At 44.1% G+C, this 19,776-nt stretch overlaps 1 protein-coding gene across 2 annotated transcripts; it reads left to right on the top strand.

The window, feature by feature from the left end:
• Window positions 1–1,813: 1,813 nt before the first annotated feature.
• Window positions 1,814–15,574, top strand: PLA2G12A (phospholipase A2 group XIIA). Of its 2 annotated transcripts, XR_013842308.1 has the most exons (5): window positions 1,814–2,352; window positions 4,505–4,581; window positions 10,077–10,242; window positions 11,406–12,653; window positions 12,733–15,574. XR_013842308.1 is itself a non-coding variant. In XM_079990334.1 (4 exons), exons 1-4 carry the CDS (start codon window positions 2,142–2,144, stop codon window positions 11,522–11,524), a joined length of 573 nt encoding a protein of 190 aa, XP_079846460.1. In that variant the 5' UTR covers window positions 1,814–2,141; the 3' UTR covers window positions 11,525–15,574. The 2 variants fall into 2 exon arrangements, 1 of the variants encoding a protein (XP_079846460.1); XM_079990334.1 differs by having other exon boundaries at window positions 11,406–15,574.
• Window positions 15,575–19,776: the final 4,202 nt, after the last annotated feature.

The raw sequence follows: 19,776 nt of genomic DNA, 5'->3' as shown, positions 1-19,776 counted from the left end.
AGGTTAAATCCGTGTCCAGGGCAGCTGTGTACCAGCTCCATCTGGTACGCAGGCTGAGACCCTATCTGCCTGTGGACTGCCTCGCCAGAGTGGTGCATGCTCTGGTTATCTCCCGCTTGGATTACTGCAATGCACTCTACGTGGGGCTACCTTTGAAGGTGACCCGGAAACTACAACTAATCCAGAACGCAGCAGCCAGACTGGTGACAGGGAGCGGCCACCGAGACCATATAACACCGGTCTTGAAAGACCTACATTGGCTCCCAGTACGTTTCCGAGCACAATTCAAAGTGTTGGTGCTGACCTTTAAAGCCCTAAACGGCCTCGGTCCAGTATACCTGAAGGAGCGTCTCCACCCCCATCGTTCTACCCGGACACTGAGGTCCAGCACCAAGGGCCTTCTGGCGGTTCCCTCACTGCGAGAAGCCAAGTTACAGGGAACCAGGCAGAGGGCCTTTTCGGTAGTGGCGCCCTCCTTGTGGAATGCCCTCCCACCAGATGTCAAAGAGAACAACAACTACCAGACTTTTAGAAGACATCTGAAGGCAGCCCTATTCAGGGATGCTTTTAATGTTTGATGTATCATAGTATTTTAATATTCTTTTGGAAGCCGCCCAGAGTGGCTGGGGAGGCCCAGCCAGATGGGCGGGGTATAAATAATAAATTATTATTATTATTATTATTATTATTTGCTTTAAACAGAGTAATAGTCCATGAGAACTTCGACATATGAAAATGGCATTGCTTTTCTGAAAATGAGACCCAAGGACAAATCTACCAGCCCAACATGTTCTCTGTAGGACTGTGTGCCAATTCCCTGGCCACCAATACATGTTCAGAGGCAGCCACCAGTGCAAAGTGTCTGGCTGGGGACTCAGTGAAGGTAATTAAAAACTTACTAGCTCATTGCAATCAAGGTAGCACATGCATTTAGAAGTTTGTGAATTAAAGGGAAAAATAAATTGTAAAGCCTCGTGACAATATCTAATGAGTTGCAGGCTGCTGAAATTTCAGCCTAGAAAGTGGTGAGGATTGTGTGGCTGGAGGGAATTGAAGAAATCAGAAACTGGCCAGACTGTGCAAGTTTATGGTTCATAGTACTATGGACACAAAATGTTAGGGAGAACATAGACAACACCAGGGGAGGAAATTGGGCTGTTTAAGTTACCAACAGCTTCTTGGAAGGGAAGAGTGAAATACTCATCTATTGCACTTAAATAGGGATAGTTCAGTTTCTATAATTGTTTCACAGTCACTATATAGTTAAAAAATGCTATCGTTTGGGGCTGACAACTTTAAATACGCACACATGTATAAAAAATTATTTTTTTAAAAAATGCAAAAAATCGTTTAAAAGAAAAGCAAAAGCCCGTTCTGTCCAGAGTTGTATTTATCGCGCATTAAATGTATACCTCCAGAATAAGGATTTAGCTCCTCCCACACCATTTTTCTGTGTCTTTCCCCTCAGCCAGAAGACTCTACCAATTGTGGTAACCAGCCCCAAAAGAAAAATAGAAACAGCGTGGTGTGAAAAGAGCTCAGGCAAGGCGGGGGAGGCAGAACAACTACACTCGCTCAGCCGTGCGCTCTCTATCGGGATCGCAGTGGGGAGGAAAAGGTGACTTTTGTCCCCGAAATACAGGTCGGTCACCCACCCACCCCCGAAGTGGAAGCCGTGGGATCCAGGGAAAGAATGCGCGCTTTTCCTTTAAGGCCTCTGGAAGAGCTTCCAGCGCCTGCCCACCGCACACCGCCTACCTCCAGCCGCCACGACCTCTTTCCTTACCGGGAGAGCGCTAGCCGCGCCCCCTTTCCTTCCCTGCGCCCGAAGCGCCCTGACGCGACGCGACTGAGGCGGGGCTGCTGGAGGCGGGCGGCGCGCTGCAAACAGGGACCGGAGGGGCTTGTCCGGGATGGTAGCGCTTCCGTGGCCTCCGAGCGGTAAGCGCCGTGGAGGCGAGGCGGCTGCCTGCGGCGGCGACTGTGCGTGCGTAATGCAGCTGCCCGCGGGAGGAACGGGAGACTAGCCGGCCCGGCAGCGTGTGCGCCTTCCTCCCGAGCCCTCCGAATCCGTGGAGCTCCGTTGCGCCGCGCGTGGGCGGCGTTCTGGCCCTCTGGCCCCTGCGCGCTCGGCAGAGACGATGAGCCGGGCCCTGCTGCCGCTTCTCGTGACCTGCGGCTTGCTGGGGATGCGGCCCCTGCCCGCCCAGTGCCAGGAGGCCCAGACCCCGGACTGGAGGATGACGCTGAAGACCATCAGGAACGGCGTCCACAAGATCGACACTTACCTGAATGCTGCTTTGGATCTCCTGGGAGGAGAGGATGGGCTCTGTCAGTATAAGTGCAGCGATGGTAATGCCGATAGTGCCCTAAAGAAGTGGGGAGAGCGGGAGGGAGGTTAATGCAGTAATTCCCGGTTGGTACCGGTCCCAGCTCCTGCCCACCTAGCAGTTCAAAAGCATGTCAAAGTGCAAGTAGATAAATAGGTACCACTCCGGCAGGAAGGTAAATGGCACTTCCATGTGCTGCTCTGGTTCACCAGAAGCGGCTTAGTCATGCTGGCCACATGACCCAGAAGCTGTAAGCCAGCTCCCTCGGCCAGTAAAGTGAGATGAGCGCCACAACCCCAGTCATCCGCGACTGGACCTATTGGTCAGGGGGTACCTTTACCTTTTTTTACCGAATCTTGAAAGCGTTAGGTTCAAGTCTAAACAGTTTGGAAGGTGCATGAAGTGTGATCAGATAAGGGATCTCCTGGGAATCCTGTATGTACCTCCTTGGGTTCCAGAAGGCAAGGTATTTTTTATTTATTACGTTTATATACCACCTTTATCTTCCAATGATCTCAGTACATTGTTCTGCTTCCCATTTCATCCTCACAACAACCGTGTGAGGTAGGTTAAGCTAAGCGATGGTGACTGGCCCATGGTAACCCATTGAGCTTCATGGCAGAGTGGGGATTCGAACCCTGTTCTCCCAGGTCCTAGTCCAACATTGTAACTATCATGCCGCACTGGCGTATAAATGTTATAAATAAACTCTCTTTAGATCAGAAGGTGCACACTGGGTCCATTTGGTAGAAAGATGCAGACCTATAAGTTCTATTGAGCTTTAATGGGGCATATTCTATGTAAAGGAGTAAAAGCTGCAGCTTAAAATACGTTTGCCAACCTTATTATGGCAGTTCAATCTTAAAGCTTTGCATACTTACATGCGTCCTTAGGATCTCACTTGTGATGCTAGCCAACAACAGTGACCTTTTAAAATGTTGACTGTAAAGATTAGTGCATTGTTGTCTTGGTTCCTGGATGCTTAATAAGCCTGTATTAGTATTGTTGATTGTTTTATCATGACCTCAAAGTTCTCTTTGTTTTGGATGCTGGACTAGATGCGCCTTTGATCAGATCCAGCAGAGTGCTTCTTAGTGTTGTCAGGTCTGAGGTTAACTTGTAATGGTGCCAAATGATTATATTACAGAAAGACTAAGCTTTTATAAATACATCCTTCTGTGTTTAGGCACCGCTTTGATAAACTGTGGATTGAAGTATTTGGAAATCATTGTGTAAAATAATCCATTCTTTCTTCATCAGCACTGAAAGTTCAGGTTAACCAGTTGGAGTCCAGTTTTTAAAACCGATTTGATCTCTGGGGAGATGAGAAGATGGCTATGTGGAAAACTAGCTACTTTTTAAATGGTGTTGCTGAAAAATATAACTTCATAACTATGGTTGTATACCTTTTCCCTAAATTGTTAGATATCCTATGTGTTTTGAGAAATGCATCTTTTTAAATAATCCTAAGGGAAGGGAGATTCTGTGATGCAGGAGATGCCACTTCTGGAGGAGCAAGAAAGCTTTTTTCAACTCAAGGGCCACATTCCCTTCTGGGCAACCTCTTGAGGGCCACATGAGGGGAATTAGGATCCTGATGATTCACAGCCTCCTCTGACATCCCCATAAAACAGCTTATGTCTGGGTATGGTGGACCAGTAAGAGCAGCAGAGCTTTCTTCTGTTCCCCTAGGAACACCTCCAGCAGCAGAACTCCCTCTCCACCCCCAGGGAGAAAGATCTCCATCATCCTGTCCCTCCCCACCCCACTCAGCTGCCCTCCCAGGGAACATAGGATTGCTCCCTTAGCACAGAATAGTTCCAAGTTAATGGTGTAGTGGTTAAAGTTGGGCTAAGACCTGGAAGGTGAGGATTCACTTCCTCACACAGCCATGATCCTCCCCGGGTGACCTTGAGTCAGTCACCACATCTCAGCCTAACCAACACTGGGTTTTTGTGAGGATAAAATGTGAGGATAATTTTCCTTACGCTAAAGTCTCCAAACACACAAGTGTATATAACAGCTTATACTGGGTTATTTTATTGAATTCTGCGGTACAGATAATTTATATACATCTGTACCAGTTGGATATTATTCACGAGCTCTTGCCTTGAGACATCTAATCAGGTGGAAATGAAACATGTTGAGTATTCAGAATTCTTTATATTTTACAGGATATAAGCCTTTACCTCGCTATGGCTATAAGCCTTCGCCACCCAATGGCTGCGGTTCTCCTCTTTTTGGAGTTCACGTAAGTATCTTCTTATCAAGTACTTCCTCCTGCTCACTAGCTACATCTGTGTTTGGATGAAAAGAAGGAAAGATGCTTAAACGGCAATGTAGTTGGATTAACCTGTATTAAATTTATGAAAACACTCACAATTATTAGGAGAGACTGTAATATATAAATAGTAAATGTGCAACTGTGTAAATAGTAGGCTATTGTTTTCATCTAAGCACAAAGTGTTGTGATTATTCTCTCAAAATCACTTTTGTAAAATTTTAAAAACTAAATTTCTCATTCTCCCAAGAGGGGTCTTTGCAGCCTCAGAACTATAGGTCTAAAATATGAGAACCTTCATTCTGAGACAGTGGCCAGTTATTATTATTATTTTTTATTAAATTTTATTCCGCTTGTGACGAGAACCAGCTCGCCATCCGTAAATAATCAGTCTCACACCAAGATCAGTTGCAGAAATATGGCCGCAGCTCTCTCTAGAAGCTGCTGCTGCTGCCCCAACCTTTATTGTGAGTCCCAGAAAAGATACAAATTCAAGGAGAGAGCTTTGCCTCAGTCAGCAGATAAAAGACAATACAATACATTAGTCTCATGTTCTCACACCAGACCACGTATTTGATCAGGCTATGCTACATAGACCAATCATCGGGCAGCATGAGCTCTTCACGCATTGATCATGCTCCAAGCAATGCTTTCTGCTGTGAAATCATCCTTGCGATAATAAACTTTTGCCCATGCTCTTATGGACAAATGACCATATTCCCACATCCCCTCTTTTCTTATTTATATTATAAGAGGGAACCTTAAGCAGAATCATATATCTCATTACCTAAGCGCCTATATTTTGCAACATAAATTCCTCTTGTAACCCCTGTGGTGGGTCTAGGTCGATACCACCATGCAGTACATTGGGCAACCAGAGAGGGCAAACATTGAATACAGCAGCACAACACAATAAATCCTACAACAAGCAAAATTACAATTAGCAAAATTTTTCTTAACCATGTTCTATTAGGCAACCAAGAAGAAAGCCATTCCCATGGATCAAAACCTTCGGGTGGGTTCAAAGGATTATGAGCTATCATTTGTTCCATATGATCAATAGTAGCGGAGATATTAGTCGATTGATCAGATATATACATACAACAATGAAAATGAATCAAGGCACAAACTTTTTTAAAGCGCTACATCTCTTATTTCTGACAGTTATTTCAAAATCATTTTTCTCAGCAGCCAACTGGCACTAGCCAAGCATATCCCGCTTGCTGTAACTAAAAGATTGCAACAAGGTAGAGAGAGAGCCCATTGTCTTCTCAGGCCCTGCTAAAGAACCACATTGCAACTTGCTATCTGTCCGGGAACCATGCCAAAGCACAAGAATGAAACAACTGGAACACACTGAAATCCCCTCACCCCCTGTCCTGCCAAGAGTCCACAATAGTTCCAAGACAGCTTTCTGTACATGCTCAGGGGAACACACCATGGGGCAGGACTCCTGAGGGAGGAGAGAAGAAGAGGATATCTGGGGGTTAAAATCCAAGCGATGCCAGTATAGCGAGGGCATCCTTCAAAGCCAGGTTCAGTTCCCAAACAAGAGACAGCAAAACTGTCATGATATTTGGTGGTTGAAGTGGCTTCCCAGGGAAAAAGTAGAGACGAAGATGGCCTTTCAACGTGCCAGAAACACTGGAACAGCTGTAGAAGGTGACTTTATCCAGAGCACGTCAGTGTGGCGATGTCTCCGACTGCAGGGCGGGTTGAGGTCAGAAGGCAGATTCCCACAGGCAGACAGCGTAAAATACGGTTTCAAGGCGCTGGTGTCTCCTTGGGCGAAGACGAAGTGAAGTTCAGCAGGCGTAAAATCCTTTCTGCCAAATACCCAGGGTGGCCAGTGTGAGATCTAAGATGTGCTTCATAAAATTGACAAGTCCTGGCCTGTATCAAAGATGGAGCACTTTGTGCTGGGGTGACATAGCTGTGTGGCAGATCTGCACTGCGCATGAAAATGACCCACTTCGCCACATCCAAAACAGGTTTTATCCTTGGCAGGATTCTGAGACATGGTGGTGGACAAAGCCATGGCTAGCAGGCGAGCTTTATGCGTCTCAGTGCCTACTGACTGGCAGGCTTTAAGCATATCTGCAATGGCTATATTGGGAGTTGTCATCAAAGGGCGTAGTGCTTGCTTACAGTCCTTAATCGCATTATCAAACGCAAGCTGGTGAACAATCACTTCTTGGGCTGCCATGTCTTGAACTTGCCGCTTAAGGGTGTTATACAAGCGATCGACAAATTGTCCAGAAGGCTCTGTAGGATCCTGTCTGACGCTGCCCCAACGGCCATCTCGCTCATTTTTATCATCAGGCACAGAAGACAAAGCTTCCTTTATGAATCTCAAATCAAACTGTGCTGTACTGTGCTGGGCCTCCCCCCGGGGCGGCAGGAACAATCACAGGAAAGAGATTAGGAGTTGTAGAATCAAAAGCCAACAACGGAGCAGCGGCACGAAGGGCCTCTTGAAGTGGGGTGGAAGCGATGCCAGATGCCTTGGGCAGAGGAGGTGGTGGCTTTGGAGGGACATAAACTGGTAGTTCCGAAGAAGGCAACGTGAGATATAGAGACGAAGGAGGGAGGGTAGGTGAAAAAGCCGATGCAGCAGCCAGGAGAATATTTGCAGGAGTTAAACTCGACATAGCTTTGTAGACTTTACACCAGGCATGTAACACTTTGACATCAATTTGAGGATGGTTCTGGAAAAATTGCCCTATTTTTTCCCAGTCTTTTAAATTCAAAGTGCCATTTTGAGGAAACCAGGGACAGTGGGTGTCCAGGGCTTCTATGAGTGCCTTGAGGTCGGCATCCAGGACAACAAGGTTGTTACTGGCCAAGAGAAATTTAAGTTCATCAAAAAACTTCTTCTGTGGTGCAGAAAGAGACAGCCCCATAATAGTGAGAGTAGGGATCCACGAAGGATGAAAAGGAGCGAAACAAGGGAGCACTCACCAGGGATCCTAGGAAGGATGAATGGCGCCTGAAACCCGTGCCGGGCGTGGTGGGTGCTGAGAGAACCGTAGCGTCGTGAAGTCCGAAATCAGTCGAAGTCCGAAAGAGACTGCCCCACAAAGGCAGAAGGACAGGGAGCACTCACTGGGATCCGAAGCGGATGAAAAAGGTGTAGTGAGCGCTGGACGATGAGAAACAACGTGGAGTCCGAAGGTAGTCACACGGGCCACCAAATGATGAGAACCAGCTCGCCATCCGTAAATAATCAGTCTCACACCAAGATCAGTTGCAGAAATATGGCCGCAGCTCTCTCTAGAAGCTGCTGCTGCTGCCCCAACCTTTATTGTGAGTCCCAGAAAAGATACAAATTCAAGGAGAGAGCTTTGCCTCAGTCAGCAGATAAAAGACAATACAATACATTAGTCTCATGTTCTCACACCAGACCACGTATTTGATCAGGCTATGCTACGTAGACCAATCATCGGGCAGCATGAGCTCTTCACGCATTGATCATGCTCCAAGCAATGCTTTCTGCTATGAAATCATCCTTGCGATAATAAACTTTTGCCCATGCTCTTATGGACAAATGACCATATTCCCACACGCTTGATTGTAGTAAAACCTCTAAACGATTTACAGATAATATTAATAAAAACAGTTTATAATGATTTTAAACATTTAAAGATAATTAAAATTAACAGGAAAAAGATTGAACTAGTCAACATCTGTGTCTAGATAGGCTTTGATAAACAAAAATGCTTTGTGCAGGTGCTTTAGCACAAAAAGTTACATGGTCAGGCCCGAACCCACATTGGGATTATGTTATACAATAAGGTTTTCAGCTGTTCCACCACTACTCTCTCCACTACCTTCCCCAGAAAGGGGTTATTTGTGATTGGTCAGTAGTTATTCCAGTACAAGGGGGTCCACAGCTGGTTCCTTATAAGTAGTGACACCACCGCCTCTTTCAAGGCTGCAGGGACCACCTGTTCGTGCATTGAAGCATTAACCACACTTTGCACCCAACTAGTCAAAACCCTCTTTGCTAGATTCAGTAAGCCAAGAGGCGCAGAAGTCTAGAGAGAATGCAGTTAGGCGTCTAAGCTGCCAGCACCTTGTCCGCATTCAGCCGACTCCACCAGCTGAATCCCATCCCATAACACATAAGAAGAGCCTGCTGGGTCTTGCCAATGACCCATCTAGTTTAGCATCCTATTCTCACTGTGGCCCAACCAGATGCTTGTGGGAAACGCACAAGCAAGGTTTGAACGCAACAGCACTCTTCACTGCTGTGTTTTCCAGTAGCTGGTATTCTGAAGTATTACTGCTATCATCAGTAGCGTTACCCTCCATGGCTTCGTCCAGTCCTCTTTTAAAGCCATCTAGGTTGATCATGGATCAGTGCCTCCCATGAATCCGAATTCCATAGTTTAACCATGTACTGCATGAAGAAGCACCGTGGAATTGTTTCTCCTGCATTGTCATCTCACATGTCAAGACAACCAGCCCTTATTCTGCCAGCCTAAATGCTCCTGTTGTGCAAAAGCTGTCTCTCTTGGTCCTGTAAACAGATCAACTCTTCCCCCCCTTTTTTTCCTTTTTTTTGCTGAGGGTATTAGGCAGGATGCATTGAGAATCTGATAATAGAACCATCCTGTACGGCAAAAGCTAGTAAATTTTGTTACAGGAAACCACATTACAAGATTATCAGCCAATATGTTCAAAAAGTCCTCTCTGACCCCTATGTGATTATCAGTTTGTCTCTGAATGTGCAAATTCTAGGTTTCTGCTCCTCTGGAATATATGCTTAGCTAGAACAACAAAGTGCCATGTTTAGTTTCTCCAAACTGAGTAACTGGGGTCCCCTTTTCCTAGTTACTTTAAGATGTGTGATCCTCCAGATGTTTTAGATTACATCTGCCACCATCACTAACCATTGGCCATGCTGGCTGAGGCTGATGGGAGCTCGAATCCAACAATATCTAGAGAACCATAGGTTAGCCATCCCTGCACAGCTGAAGCATCAGAAGAAAGCATAGATTACCATGGTAAACTCATCTAGCGCTGTTAGAGTGAAATGTATTTCTCTGCTCCCATGACTGCTTTAGAGAAACCTTTATAATTTGGTTTCTCTGATGAAAATCCTTTTCCAATTTCCATCTTAAATTTCCTGTGGGCCTTTCTTTATTCGGTTTATTAAAATTCTCCTTTAAGACTTGATCTGTTTTATTAACTTCTTGATATATTTTTGGAGTATAAACTCATCCCTCTTCTAGCTGGTTCAGAGTTGTTGTTAAAATTTATATACCAGCCTTCATCTGCAGATCTCAGGGTGGTTCACAATATAAAATTTCAATATAAAAACCACAAAATACATGAGTTTCCCTCAGGAGACACAATTTCATCTTCTAGTACATTAAAAATAATAATAACAAGTCTCACAACTGTTCTCAAGGAATGCTATTATATTATAATACTATATACTATTATAACTTGCTTCTCAGTTTGACATTGGCATTCCTTCAATGACAAAATGCTGCAATCAACATGACAGGTGTTACGATACCTGTGGCAACAAAAAACACGATTGCGACGAGGAGTTTCAATATTGCCTCTCTAAGATCTGTAGAGATGTACAGAAGACACTGGGAATACCAGAGAGCGTACAAGGTAAGCCTGTCTGGAATAACACAGCTGTAATGGATATTTACAGAGCTTACATATAACTGTAGGTAGTGTTTTATTAGAAATAATAAAACCAGGAGGCACAAAGTAACGTGACTTAACTCTGTTCAGTTTTTCCAGTGCCTGTGTGCAGCTTATAAAGAAGAGCACTTTCTAACAGATGATGAAGTATGGATTGTGTTCATCATTGCACAAAAGTTTGGGCGAATTCTTCTCTTCTTGTGCAGCTCTGTAAGATGATGTTTTGGGATAGGTTTTGGCTGGGTCAATAGGTTTTGGAGTGTAGTCCTGGACTGGAATAGGTTTTGTACTGTGGTCCGAAACATCTGGAGGGTATCCTGTTTGCAAATGCTGTTCTATGTTGTGTCACCACTGAACATTCCTCCACTTACAGTAGAATGTGAAAAAGACATGTCCTCCTAGCAGATGTTCTACCTAAGCCAAGCCATTAGCATGTAGCAATTCCACGAATTGCTATAGCAGTGTGGAGAGTGATTATTAGATTTACTATATGATGAATGAATAAAAAGCTTCTCTTGATGGTTTATTATCTGCCAGTTCCTAATTTTAGGCCTTCATTGCAGTTTTGATTTCTGCAAGTTTGGTGCAAAGAAGGCCACAACATAATGTCTTTTTCTGGGGCTAATTCTACTTTTGACACAGTGTAGACTGGCCACAGTCACACTTATGAGATAGCCAAATCTTGCAGGCTGTATTTGTGATCAGCGCAGTGCAAAATACAAGCAACTTCTGTCTTATTGCAGGAGCTGACTTGCCTGTGTATTGCTATGAACCTGATGCCCACCAAACCTTAAACTTGCCCAAACAGATATAGGGCTCACTCACATTATAGCTGACTACATGTCTTTATCTCAAGCACGTGTGGAGCTGGTACCTCTACATGGATCGTATTTCTACATCCAACTCAATTCCCATGGTGGTGGTCTTACTCTGAGCAATGATAGTGATGAAAGTGACAAGTATAAGTTGGTTGTTCAATAAATTGAAATTTCATCTTATGTCAATCAGCAGAATAAGCTGCATACCTTGCGTTGGGTCTAGGTTAACTGGATGTTTTGTTTCTTTATAGTGACAACTGGGCTTCAGTACAAGAATTTAAAAATTGATTTGCTTTTTTCTCCTTGCAGCGTGTGAATCAACAGTTCAACTAGTGTTTGACGCAGTCATACATTTAGGATGCAAGCCATACCTTGACAGTCAAAGAGCAGCATGTATGTGTCGGTATGAAGACAAGACAGACCTTTAAGAGAGAAGCTTTCGACCTGGTTCAGTTCATCTGTATTGTGAGAGCCCTTTTGTTGTTACAAAGCTGTTCAAAGCATACAGTCGGAGCGTCAAGCTGGTCTACACTTCTGTAGAAGACACTAATTTTTTATATAGCACTTCTTCCCTCTGTCACCTGTGCATCCTTAATCTTTAAGGATCTTTTGCATACAACTTTGAAAGCGAAAATTGCAATTTTGGCAACTGGCCTCGGAGTGGTACCTCTATGTGAGTTTTTCCTCTTGAGGGGATTGTGGATGCTGCTCTTAAACTGATAGAGATGAACACCTGTAACTATTGCATGGGGTAAAAAGTAGGTCAAACTTTGGTCTTACCAGCATTTGGCATTTCCTCAGAGCCTTGCTTTATGGACAGAAGGGAAATGCCTTAAAAATGTATGGGTTTTGTTTGCAATCTTATGCTGCTGTTATAGTGGAATATTCCCTTGAGTAGATATTCAGTTTCTGCTTCTGTAGTTCAGTCCTGTGTGTGTTCAATTAATTAATGAACCTTATGTATGTTCAATTAAGTCTCACTATTCACTGAGGCTTAGTATTCACTTAGTAAGTATATTTAGATTTTTCAGCCTTACACAGCAATCCTCTGCGTGCTTACTTGGGAGTAAGCCCCATTAAAAACAGTGGAGCTTACTCCCCCCCCCCCAAGACACAGACCAAGCTTTATTAAACATTCAATAGTACTTAACATACAAAAACCACAGTAAATTTTCTTTTTACCCACTCCCCCCACCCATCCTGGTTTGTAAATAAAAATCAAACTTATTTTGCCCCTTCTGATTAAGTAAGGGGAGAGAAAACAATGAGGTCGTTGCTTGGGTTGGCCACAAATTTCTCCGCCTGGTTCCTCAGAGTGATGAAAAGGCCGCCATCCATTCTGGGCTGGAGCCCAAGTACTGCACCATCGCAGGAGAAGTCACAGAGAAGAGAACCTAGGAAGGACCTGAGTGATTCAGTTTTGTTGTGGCTCTCCTGCTGGGTCAGATGAATCACCTGCTGGCTGGTCCACTTTCTGTGGATTGATCTGCTTTTCAAAGGGAGTAGCATCCATTGTTTCTTTAGTTACACATTCTGTGTTAGCACCTGGAAATTCAAGTACAGATGGATGTTCCTGAAGCATCCATTGTTTCTTTAGTTGCACATTCTGTGTTAGCACCTGGAAATTCAAGTACAGATGGATGTTCCTGAAGCACTGCCTTTGTCATTCCTGGGCTAGAGACCTTCTTTTTAAGCCCACAGCTTTTGCCTGTGGCAAAACTTCCAGAGCACCTTCTCCAGGCACTTTGCTGGTGGTCTTTGCAGGGCTCCAGCAAAGATTGGGCGACAGGAACACATCTGACATTGGCTTGACTTTGTAGGTGGTCAAACCCTCCAGAGGCTTGAACACAAAATTCTCAGGGGCAAATGAGCACTCTCTCCTTTGTGGTGCAAGAGCCAGGATGATAGGGGCTGGAAGGTTATCTTTTTCAAGCTCCGTGGCTGTATCCAAAGGGATTTGGGTGATCACACCTTCTTTAAGAGGCTCCACTGAATGGTTCTCTTTCATGCCACACAACACTGTTGCCTTTGCATTTTTGACCCCTCTCTGCTGCTGTTTTCTGTTACTTGTTTCTGTTTTCTGCAGCGGAAGACCTGCATTCACAGCAGGCCGGGATATCTGTGATATTTTGGTCAGAGCAGCAGCTGTGGCTCCTGTAACTCTTCCAGCGGCAGCTGTGGAAGTTGTAGGCTGCGCCCCTTTCCTCTCTTTGGGGGGGGGGGGGTTGTCTACGTAGATCTGCTTCTGGTTATGCTGAGTTGTTTGCAGAGTGGAGCCCTTGCTAAGTACCATCACTGAATGTGGTGGTCTGACTGATCCTTGCAGTTGGTTCTTCTTCTGTGACCTTGTTAACCGCATTTCCACACTTGCTCCTTTTGTTACCGTCTCCTTGGGCTTGTTAAGCACCGGTATATTTGTTGATTTTGAAAGGAAGGCAGGTGCCTCTGGTTTGAATTAAAGGTAAAGGTAAAGGTACCCCTGCCCATACGGGCCAGTCTTGACAGACTCTGGGGTTGGTGCGCCCATCTCACTCAAGAGGCCGGGGGCCAGCGCTGTCCGGAGACACTTCCGGGTCACGTGGCCAGCGTGACAAAGCTGCATCTGGCGAGCCAGAGCCGCACACGGAAACGCCGTTTACCTTCCTGCTGGTAAGCGGTCCCTATTTATCTACTTGCACCCGGAGGTGCTTTCGAACTGCTAGGTTGGCAGGCGCTGGGACCGAGCAGCGGGAGCGCACCCCGCCGCGGGGATTCGAACCGCCGACCTTCCGATCGGCAAGCCCTAGGCGCTGAGGCTTTTACCCACAGCGCCACCCGCGTCCTGGTTTGAATTGCCCACATTTAAATACGGGCTTTCTCTGCTCTTTTAACTTCCAAAGTTTGTTCTCAGCTTTGTAACACTGTAGCATTACCAAATGCTCCTGTTCATGAGACTTAGCTGAAACACCTGCTTTTTGGCTTGACTTTGTGCTGCTCCTTAGTAAGTACCCTTCACCTGCCTCCTCCAGCGGTGGAGACTCACCATTTCTTGATGTCTGTGCATTGACATCAATGAATCCAAACTGCCTGCCTTTATTAAACTCCTTGTGTCTGGTCTCCTTTCGGGAAATGGACTTTTGGTGGACAGGTCTTGCCTTCAAGGTCTCCGTACGTAGGTCCTTTTTGTACCAAGCAGCAAAAGTGGCAGCCATCCTGCTGTTCACTCACCAACCGCTTCCTACCAGCTCCAGCATCGACCCCCAAACTGCCTCTCGGCTCACCCCAGATTCCAGTGGAGCTTACTTTTGAGTGAATAGGCGCCAGAACACTATTTGCCTCTAACAACAATTATAGCATGTCAGATTATTAATCTCAGTGTTTAAGAATTGCCTTAATGTGACTTAGATGCATCTGAATCAATTTATACAACAGATTCTCAAGTGCCTTAAAACTATAGATAGTATCCAACTGAGTCATATTCAGACTAGATCCACTACTGTGTACATTAAGCACACTAACCTCATTGGATCTGCTCTGAGGATTACTTGGTTGCATATCTCCCTTAAAGTTTTAACTGACAAAGTTAAGTTGTTTACATGTTGGAATTCTAGGGTGCATCAAATCCATCTGCCAAAGCAATGAAACCAAGCTATTGATTCCCTTGCCCCCCAGTTATCCAAGAACACTATAAATTTGTAAAATTATTTTTGATCTCTAATCAAGTGTTTTAGACACATAGACATTCTGCGAAGTAAAGGTGTCTTAATATGTATTATTGGCCTGAACAAGAGAAATATTTGCATTTAGTGTGCGGAGCATTTGACTATCAAACCTTTTTCTTCTGTACTGTTTCAGAACTAAATTATATGACTAATGAATACTTTTACCATTGTTTCTGTGTTTTAGGCTTATGGAATTGCTTTGAGAACTCTGCAAGGTTTGTTTCCCACTTGATTTTTAATAATTTATTTGTACTTTCGCATTTGACTTGAATAGAAAAAGATTCTAATTTATTTGTCTGTACTTGCCTATTTGACATTAGTAGAAAAAAATTCTTTTAATCTTTTCTATATATATATTTTAAAATGAAGTAATTTATGATAAATAATCTGTTCCCATGCTGCTAATGTTAATTATAACTGACCAAATGAAAACAGTGGGGCTGTCTGCCCTATTAATTTTAATAGGACTTGGTCACAACCAACTTTAGTTGGATCAAAACCTACAAAATGGGTGTTCCATTTTTTAATCTTTGATTTTATAGAAGTTTTTTGTCAAATGTATTTTGTCTTTTATGAAAGAATGTGAACTTTTAATGCTGAGTTGTTCTCAAGTTCTGAACACACAAGCACTAGAAACTACTGAATGAAATTACTTGAAAAGTGGTCTGTGATATATTTTCTTCTGGGAAATAAGGGATTTATTTAGCGTGAAAATTTGTGGGAAAAAAGAACTGTATTTGTGTAAAGTGGGGGAGAAGAATTAAAGAGTCAAAGCTGTGTGTGTGTCATGTCATTTTGCTATAAATAAAACTTAACTGAGTAGCATACTATACTGAGGAAAATCTGCAGGATTCATTTTATAAGCCTTTATTCTTGCTCAGGGGTAGGCAACCTAAGGCTTGTGGGCCAGATGCAGCCCAATCGCCTTCTCAATCTAGCCCATGGATGGTCCGGGAGTCAGTGTATTTTTACATGAGTAGAATGTGTCCTTTTATTTAAAATGCATCTCTGGGTTATTTGTGGGGCCTGCCTGGTGTTTTTACATGAGTAGAATGTGTGCTTTTATTTAAAATGCATCTCTGCGTTATTTGTGGGGCATAGGAATTTGTTCGTCCCCCCCAAATATATATATATATATATATATATATATATATATATATATATATATATAGTCCGGCCCACCACATGGTCTGAGGGATGGTGGACTGGCCCACAGCTGAAAAAGGTTGCTGACCCCTGTTCTAGCTGCATTTGGATGTAACATGAGAGCCTGCAGCACCCAGTGTGGCTGCAAGGTCAGAAACTTTCCCTTCCATTTTTGGCTAACTGTAATTGTCTGAAGCTAGACAAACTGTGGTTAGTCATAACTTTACTGACTTATGAAGCTGGCTTGTTTCAATAAAATTCTGCTTAAGAGTAAGTTCAGAACTAAAGCTTTAGGTTTGTGAAGAAGTATTTAATACAAGGCTCCAAAAAAGTACACTATAACAACCTTTCATCCAAATACACAAGTGCAATGAAGATGCAATTCAAACAGTAAATTTCAGTACTAGCTTGGCCTGCCAAGAGCATTCCTAGCAATGTGACTCAAAGCTAGTAGTTTATATTATTAGCTTGCCGTAGGTACAAAGTTCAGCAGGAGCAATCTGCGAAACACAAACCAAAGCCAGAGGAAAGGAAGAGCAAACTACTTTCTCTAGATATTTTAATGAAAGCAATGGCAAGCCAAAACAAGAGAACTTCAATTTGGAGAAGTTTGAAGGAGTGTAAACTTTAATCATGGATCTAAAATCTAGAACTGATAGAGTTACATACCCCCCTACTAAAATACACTTTGGAGTAGAAGCATTTATACTAACCATTTAATGCTGGGGAATCATAAAAGTTCTGGCCAGTTACAGAATGCTGAGCTATGTTCCCATTGCATTCTTAACAAATGTTAATTCAACAAGCATGGCATAAGACTTTATTGGCATTGAAATGTCAGTTATATAAATAGTGACCAAGGTTCCTTCTGAATATTCAAAAAAATGTCAATATATTTATAAACTATTGCACTTGGTACAATGTCCTGAAAAATGCCTGCTTTTGTTTCTGAAAAAGGAAGTTTATTTCTAGCCTTTTATACTGAGATGATCGTGCCTGGTGAAAAATTAGATTGCAGAAGAAAAGGCGTCTGCAGTTCTGAAGAAAATATCTAGTTACAGGTGGTAGTTGGGCTTCCATACTCCACATAGGTCTTTGTATTTCCCCACAATTTAAAGATTTGTATACTGCTTGACTGTCATAAAAACCTTTAAACAAATTACAAGAAATATTAAAATTATCAATGAAAACCAGTTAAAACCAAATAATTAAAACAATTTAAAAGATAATTAAAGTTAACAATAAAACATATACCGTATTTTTCACCCCATAGGACGCACCAGCCCATAGGACGCACCTAGTTCTTTTGGGGGGGGGGGGAAATAAAGGGGAAAAAATTATTCTCCCCCCCCCCAGGTGCTCTGCGCTAATCCCGAAGCTTGGGGCGTGCGGAGTTCAGCGTGCCCCAAGCTTCTTACTGCTGGCAAGGTCTCCGCTAGCCGTGGGAGAGCCGCGCGACTTAACACGGCTCTCCCAAGGCTAGCGGAGCGCTGCGCTAATCCCGAAGCTTGGGGCGTGCGGAGCTCAGCGCGCCCCAAGCTTCTGGGTGCAGGCAAGCTCTCCACCAGCCCTGGGAGAGCTGGGTCACCCACGGCTAGGGGATAGCTTCCTGAAGCCTGGAGAGCGAGAGGGGTCGGTGCGCACCGACCCCTCGCTCTCCAGGCTTCAGCGAAAGCCTGCATTCGCCCCATAGGACGCACACATATTTCCCCTTCATATTTGGAGGGGAAAAAGTGCGTCCTATAGGGCGAAAAATACGGTAAATAACAGCATGTCAGTATGTGCCTGGGATGATTATTATTATTGTTGTTAATGCAAACTGAATAAATTTATACTGTATTTGGGTCAGAAATCAGGTTACTGTGACCCAATAGTTTTTTTTATTTATCTTAGCACAGGGTTGACACAACCGTGACTAAGAGATCAAAGATTCCGGTTATACCTTGACCAAGGTTTGAACTTTAAGTTTGGAAAGAAAATGTGATTCTTATATAGGAGTGCCATAACAGGCACGTCCAACTCTCAAGAGACTGTGATTTACTCACAGTATAAAAAGACCGGCTGTGATCTACCCAGTGCCATTGCAGGAGTTAGGGGCGGGTTGACCAAAGGTGATCACTAAACTTCATTCCGTGATCTACATGGGACACCCCATGTAGATCGCAATGTACCTGTTGGACATGCCTGCCATAACACAATGGTAGAGCACGAGGATTTTTTGCATGCACATTTTCCTAGGTCCAGTCTCTGATATAGGGCTGGGAAATGCTTCTACCTGAAACTATTGAAAGCCCCCATCATCCAAACATGCAGGCCTAGGCGGAGCAGTGTATGAGGCAGCTTCCTGCAATGTTAATTAGACGGTCCTGGAAGTGGTCACCACAGAAGACACTGGATTTAGTGGTACTAAGTGGGAAATTGCCAGCCTCATGAAGAAGCTTTTCCACCTACAAACAGTGATCCCTCTGGAAGTTGTCAGCATTTACATTATTACACTTGCTGCACAATCCTATACACGCCTCAGTAGTTAGTCCCAATGGATTCATTGGAGCTCACTCCCATTTAAGTAGGGATAGATCAATTTGAGTTACTGGGTTGCAGTCAATGGTACCTTTGTGCTAGAAGTGCTTCTGCTAACAAGGTGAGACAACCCATTTTCACCAACCCTCCCTACAATTTGTGGGCCATACCCATTCTCTACCCAGCTGGCAGGGAAAGCTTTTTGGGGTAGGAGGAATTATGGTTAGTAGCAACCAGATGTTTAACTTATGCAAGCAGACACACATCTGCTAGCCCAAAGTCACCATTAGATACGATTCCTAGTCTTCAGTATGTTACATGTTAGAAAAAGCATATGTCATGCTAGTAATAATAATAATAATAATAATAATTTATTATTTGTACCCCGCCCATCTGGCTGGGTTTCCCCAGCCACTCTGGGCGGTTTCCATAAAAACCAAAAATACACTAAAATATCACAGATTAAAAACTTCCCTGAACAGGGCTGCCTTAAGATGTCTTCTGAATGTCAGGTAGTTATTTATCGCTTTGACATCTGATGGGAGGGCATTCCACAGGGCAGGCGCCACCACCAAGAAGGCCCTCTGCCTGGTTCCCTGTAGCTTTGCTTCTCGCAATGAGGGAACTGCCAGAAGGCCCTCGGCGCTGGACCTCAGCGTCCGGGCAGAACGATGGGGGTGGAGACGCTCCTAGTGGCTTTTTTGTGTTGGGTTACATCACAGGTGATGTTTATATAATCTACCACCCTGCCAGCAGCCTGTATATCATGTTTTATTTTTGTCAAGTGGAAACATTGGTACACACCCTTGAACGATAACCATTTTTATGTCTAGTCAATTACATTTTCTTTCTAGAGGAGGACTACAGCCTTACAGTAGTTGCGGGGTGGTGATGGAGGCAATGAGAATACCCATAGATAAAGGCAGAAAAACTGCCTTTTGGAAATTTCCTTTCAGTGTGTCCACCAAAATCCCTAGAGACCGTTTTCACATGTGCTTCTAGTAAGTCAGGTGTCCCCCATCTTATATTTCTGCACCTGGTTCTTCCTGCCTAAGTGTAGAACCTGCCATTTATCCCTATTGAAAACCATTTTAAAGCCCTAAATGGCCTCGGCCCAGTATACCTGAAGGAGCGTCTCCACCCCCATCATTCTGCCCGGACGCTGAGGTCCAGCGCCAAGGGTCTTCTGGCGGTTCCCTCATTGCGAGAAGCAAAGCTACAGGGAACCAGGCAGAGGGCCTTCTCGGTAGTGGCGCCCACGCTGTGGAACGCCCTTCCAGCAGATGTCAAAGCGATAAACAACTACCTGACAT

The sequence above is a fragment of the Podarcis cretensis genome, assembly GCF_951804945.1.
Source record: "Podarcis cretensis genome assembly, chromosome: 9".
NCBI classification, from domain to species: domain Eukaryota; kingdom Metazoa; phylum Chordata; class Lepidosauria; order Squamata; family Lacertidae; genus Podarcis; species Podarcis cretensis.
Note: the sequence above shows the minus strand (reverse complement) of the source record. Positions and strands in the feature narration are given on the sequence as shown.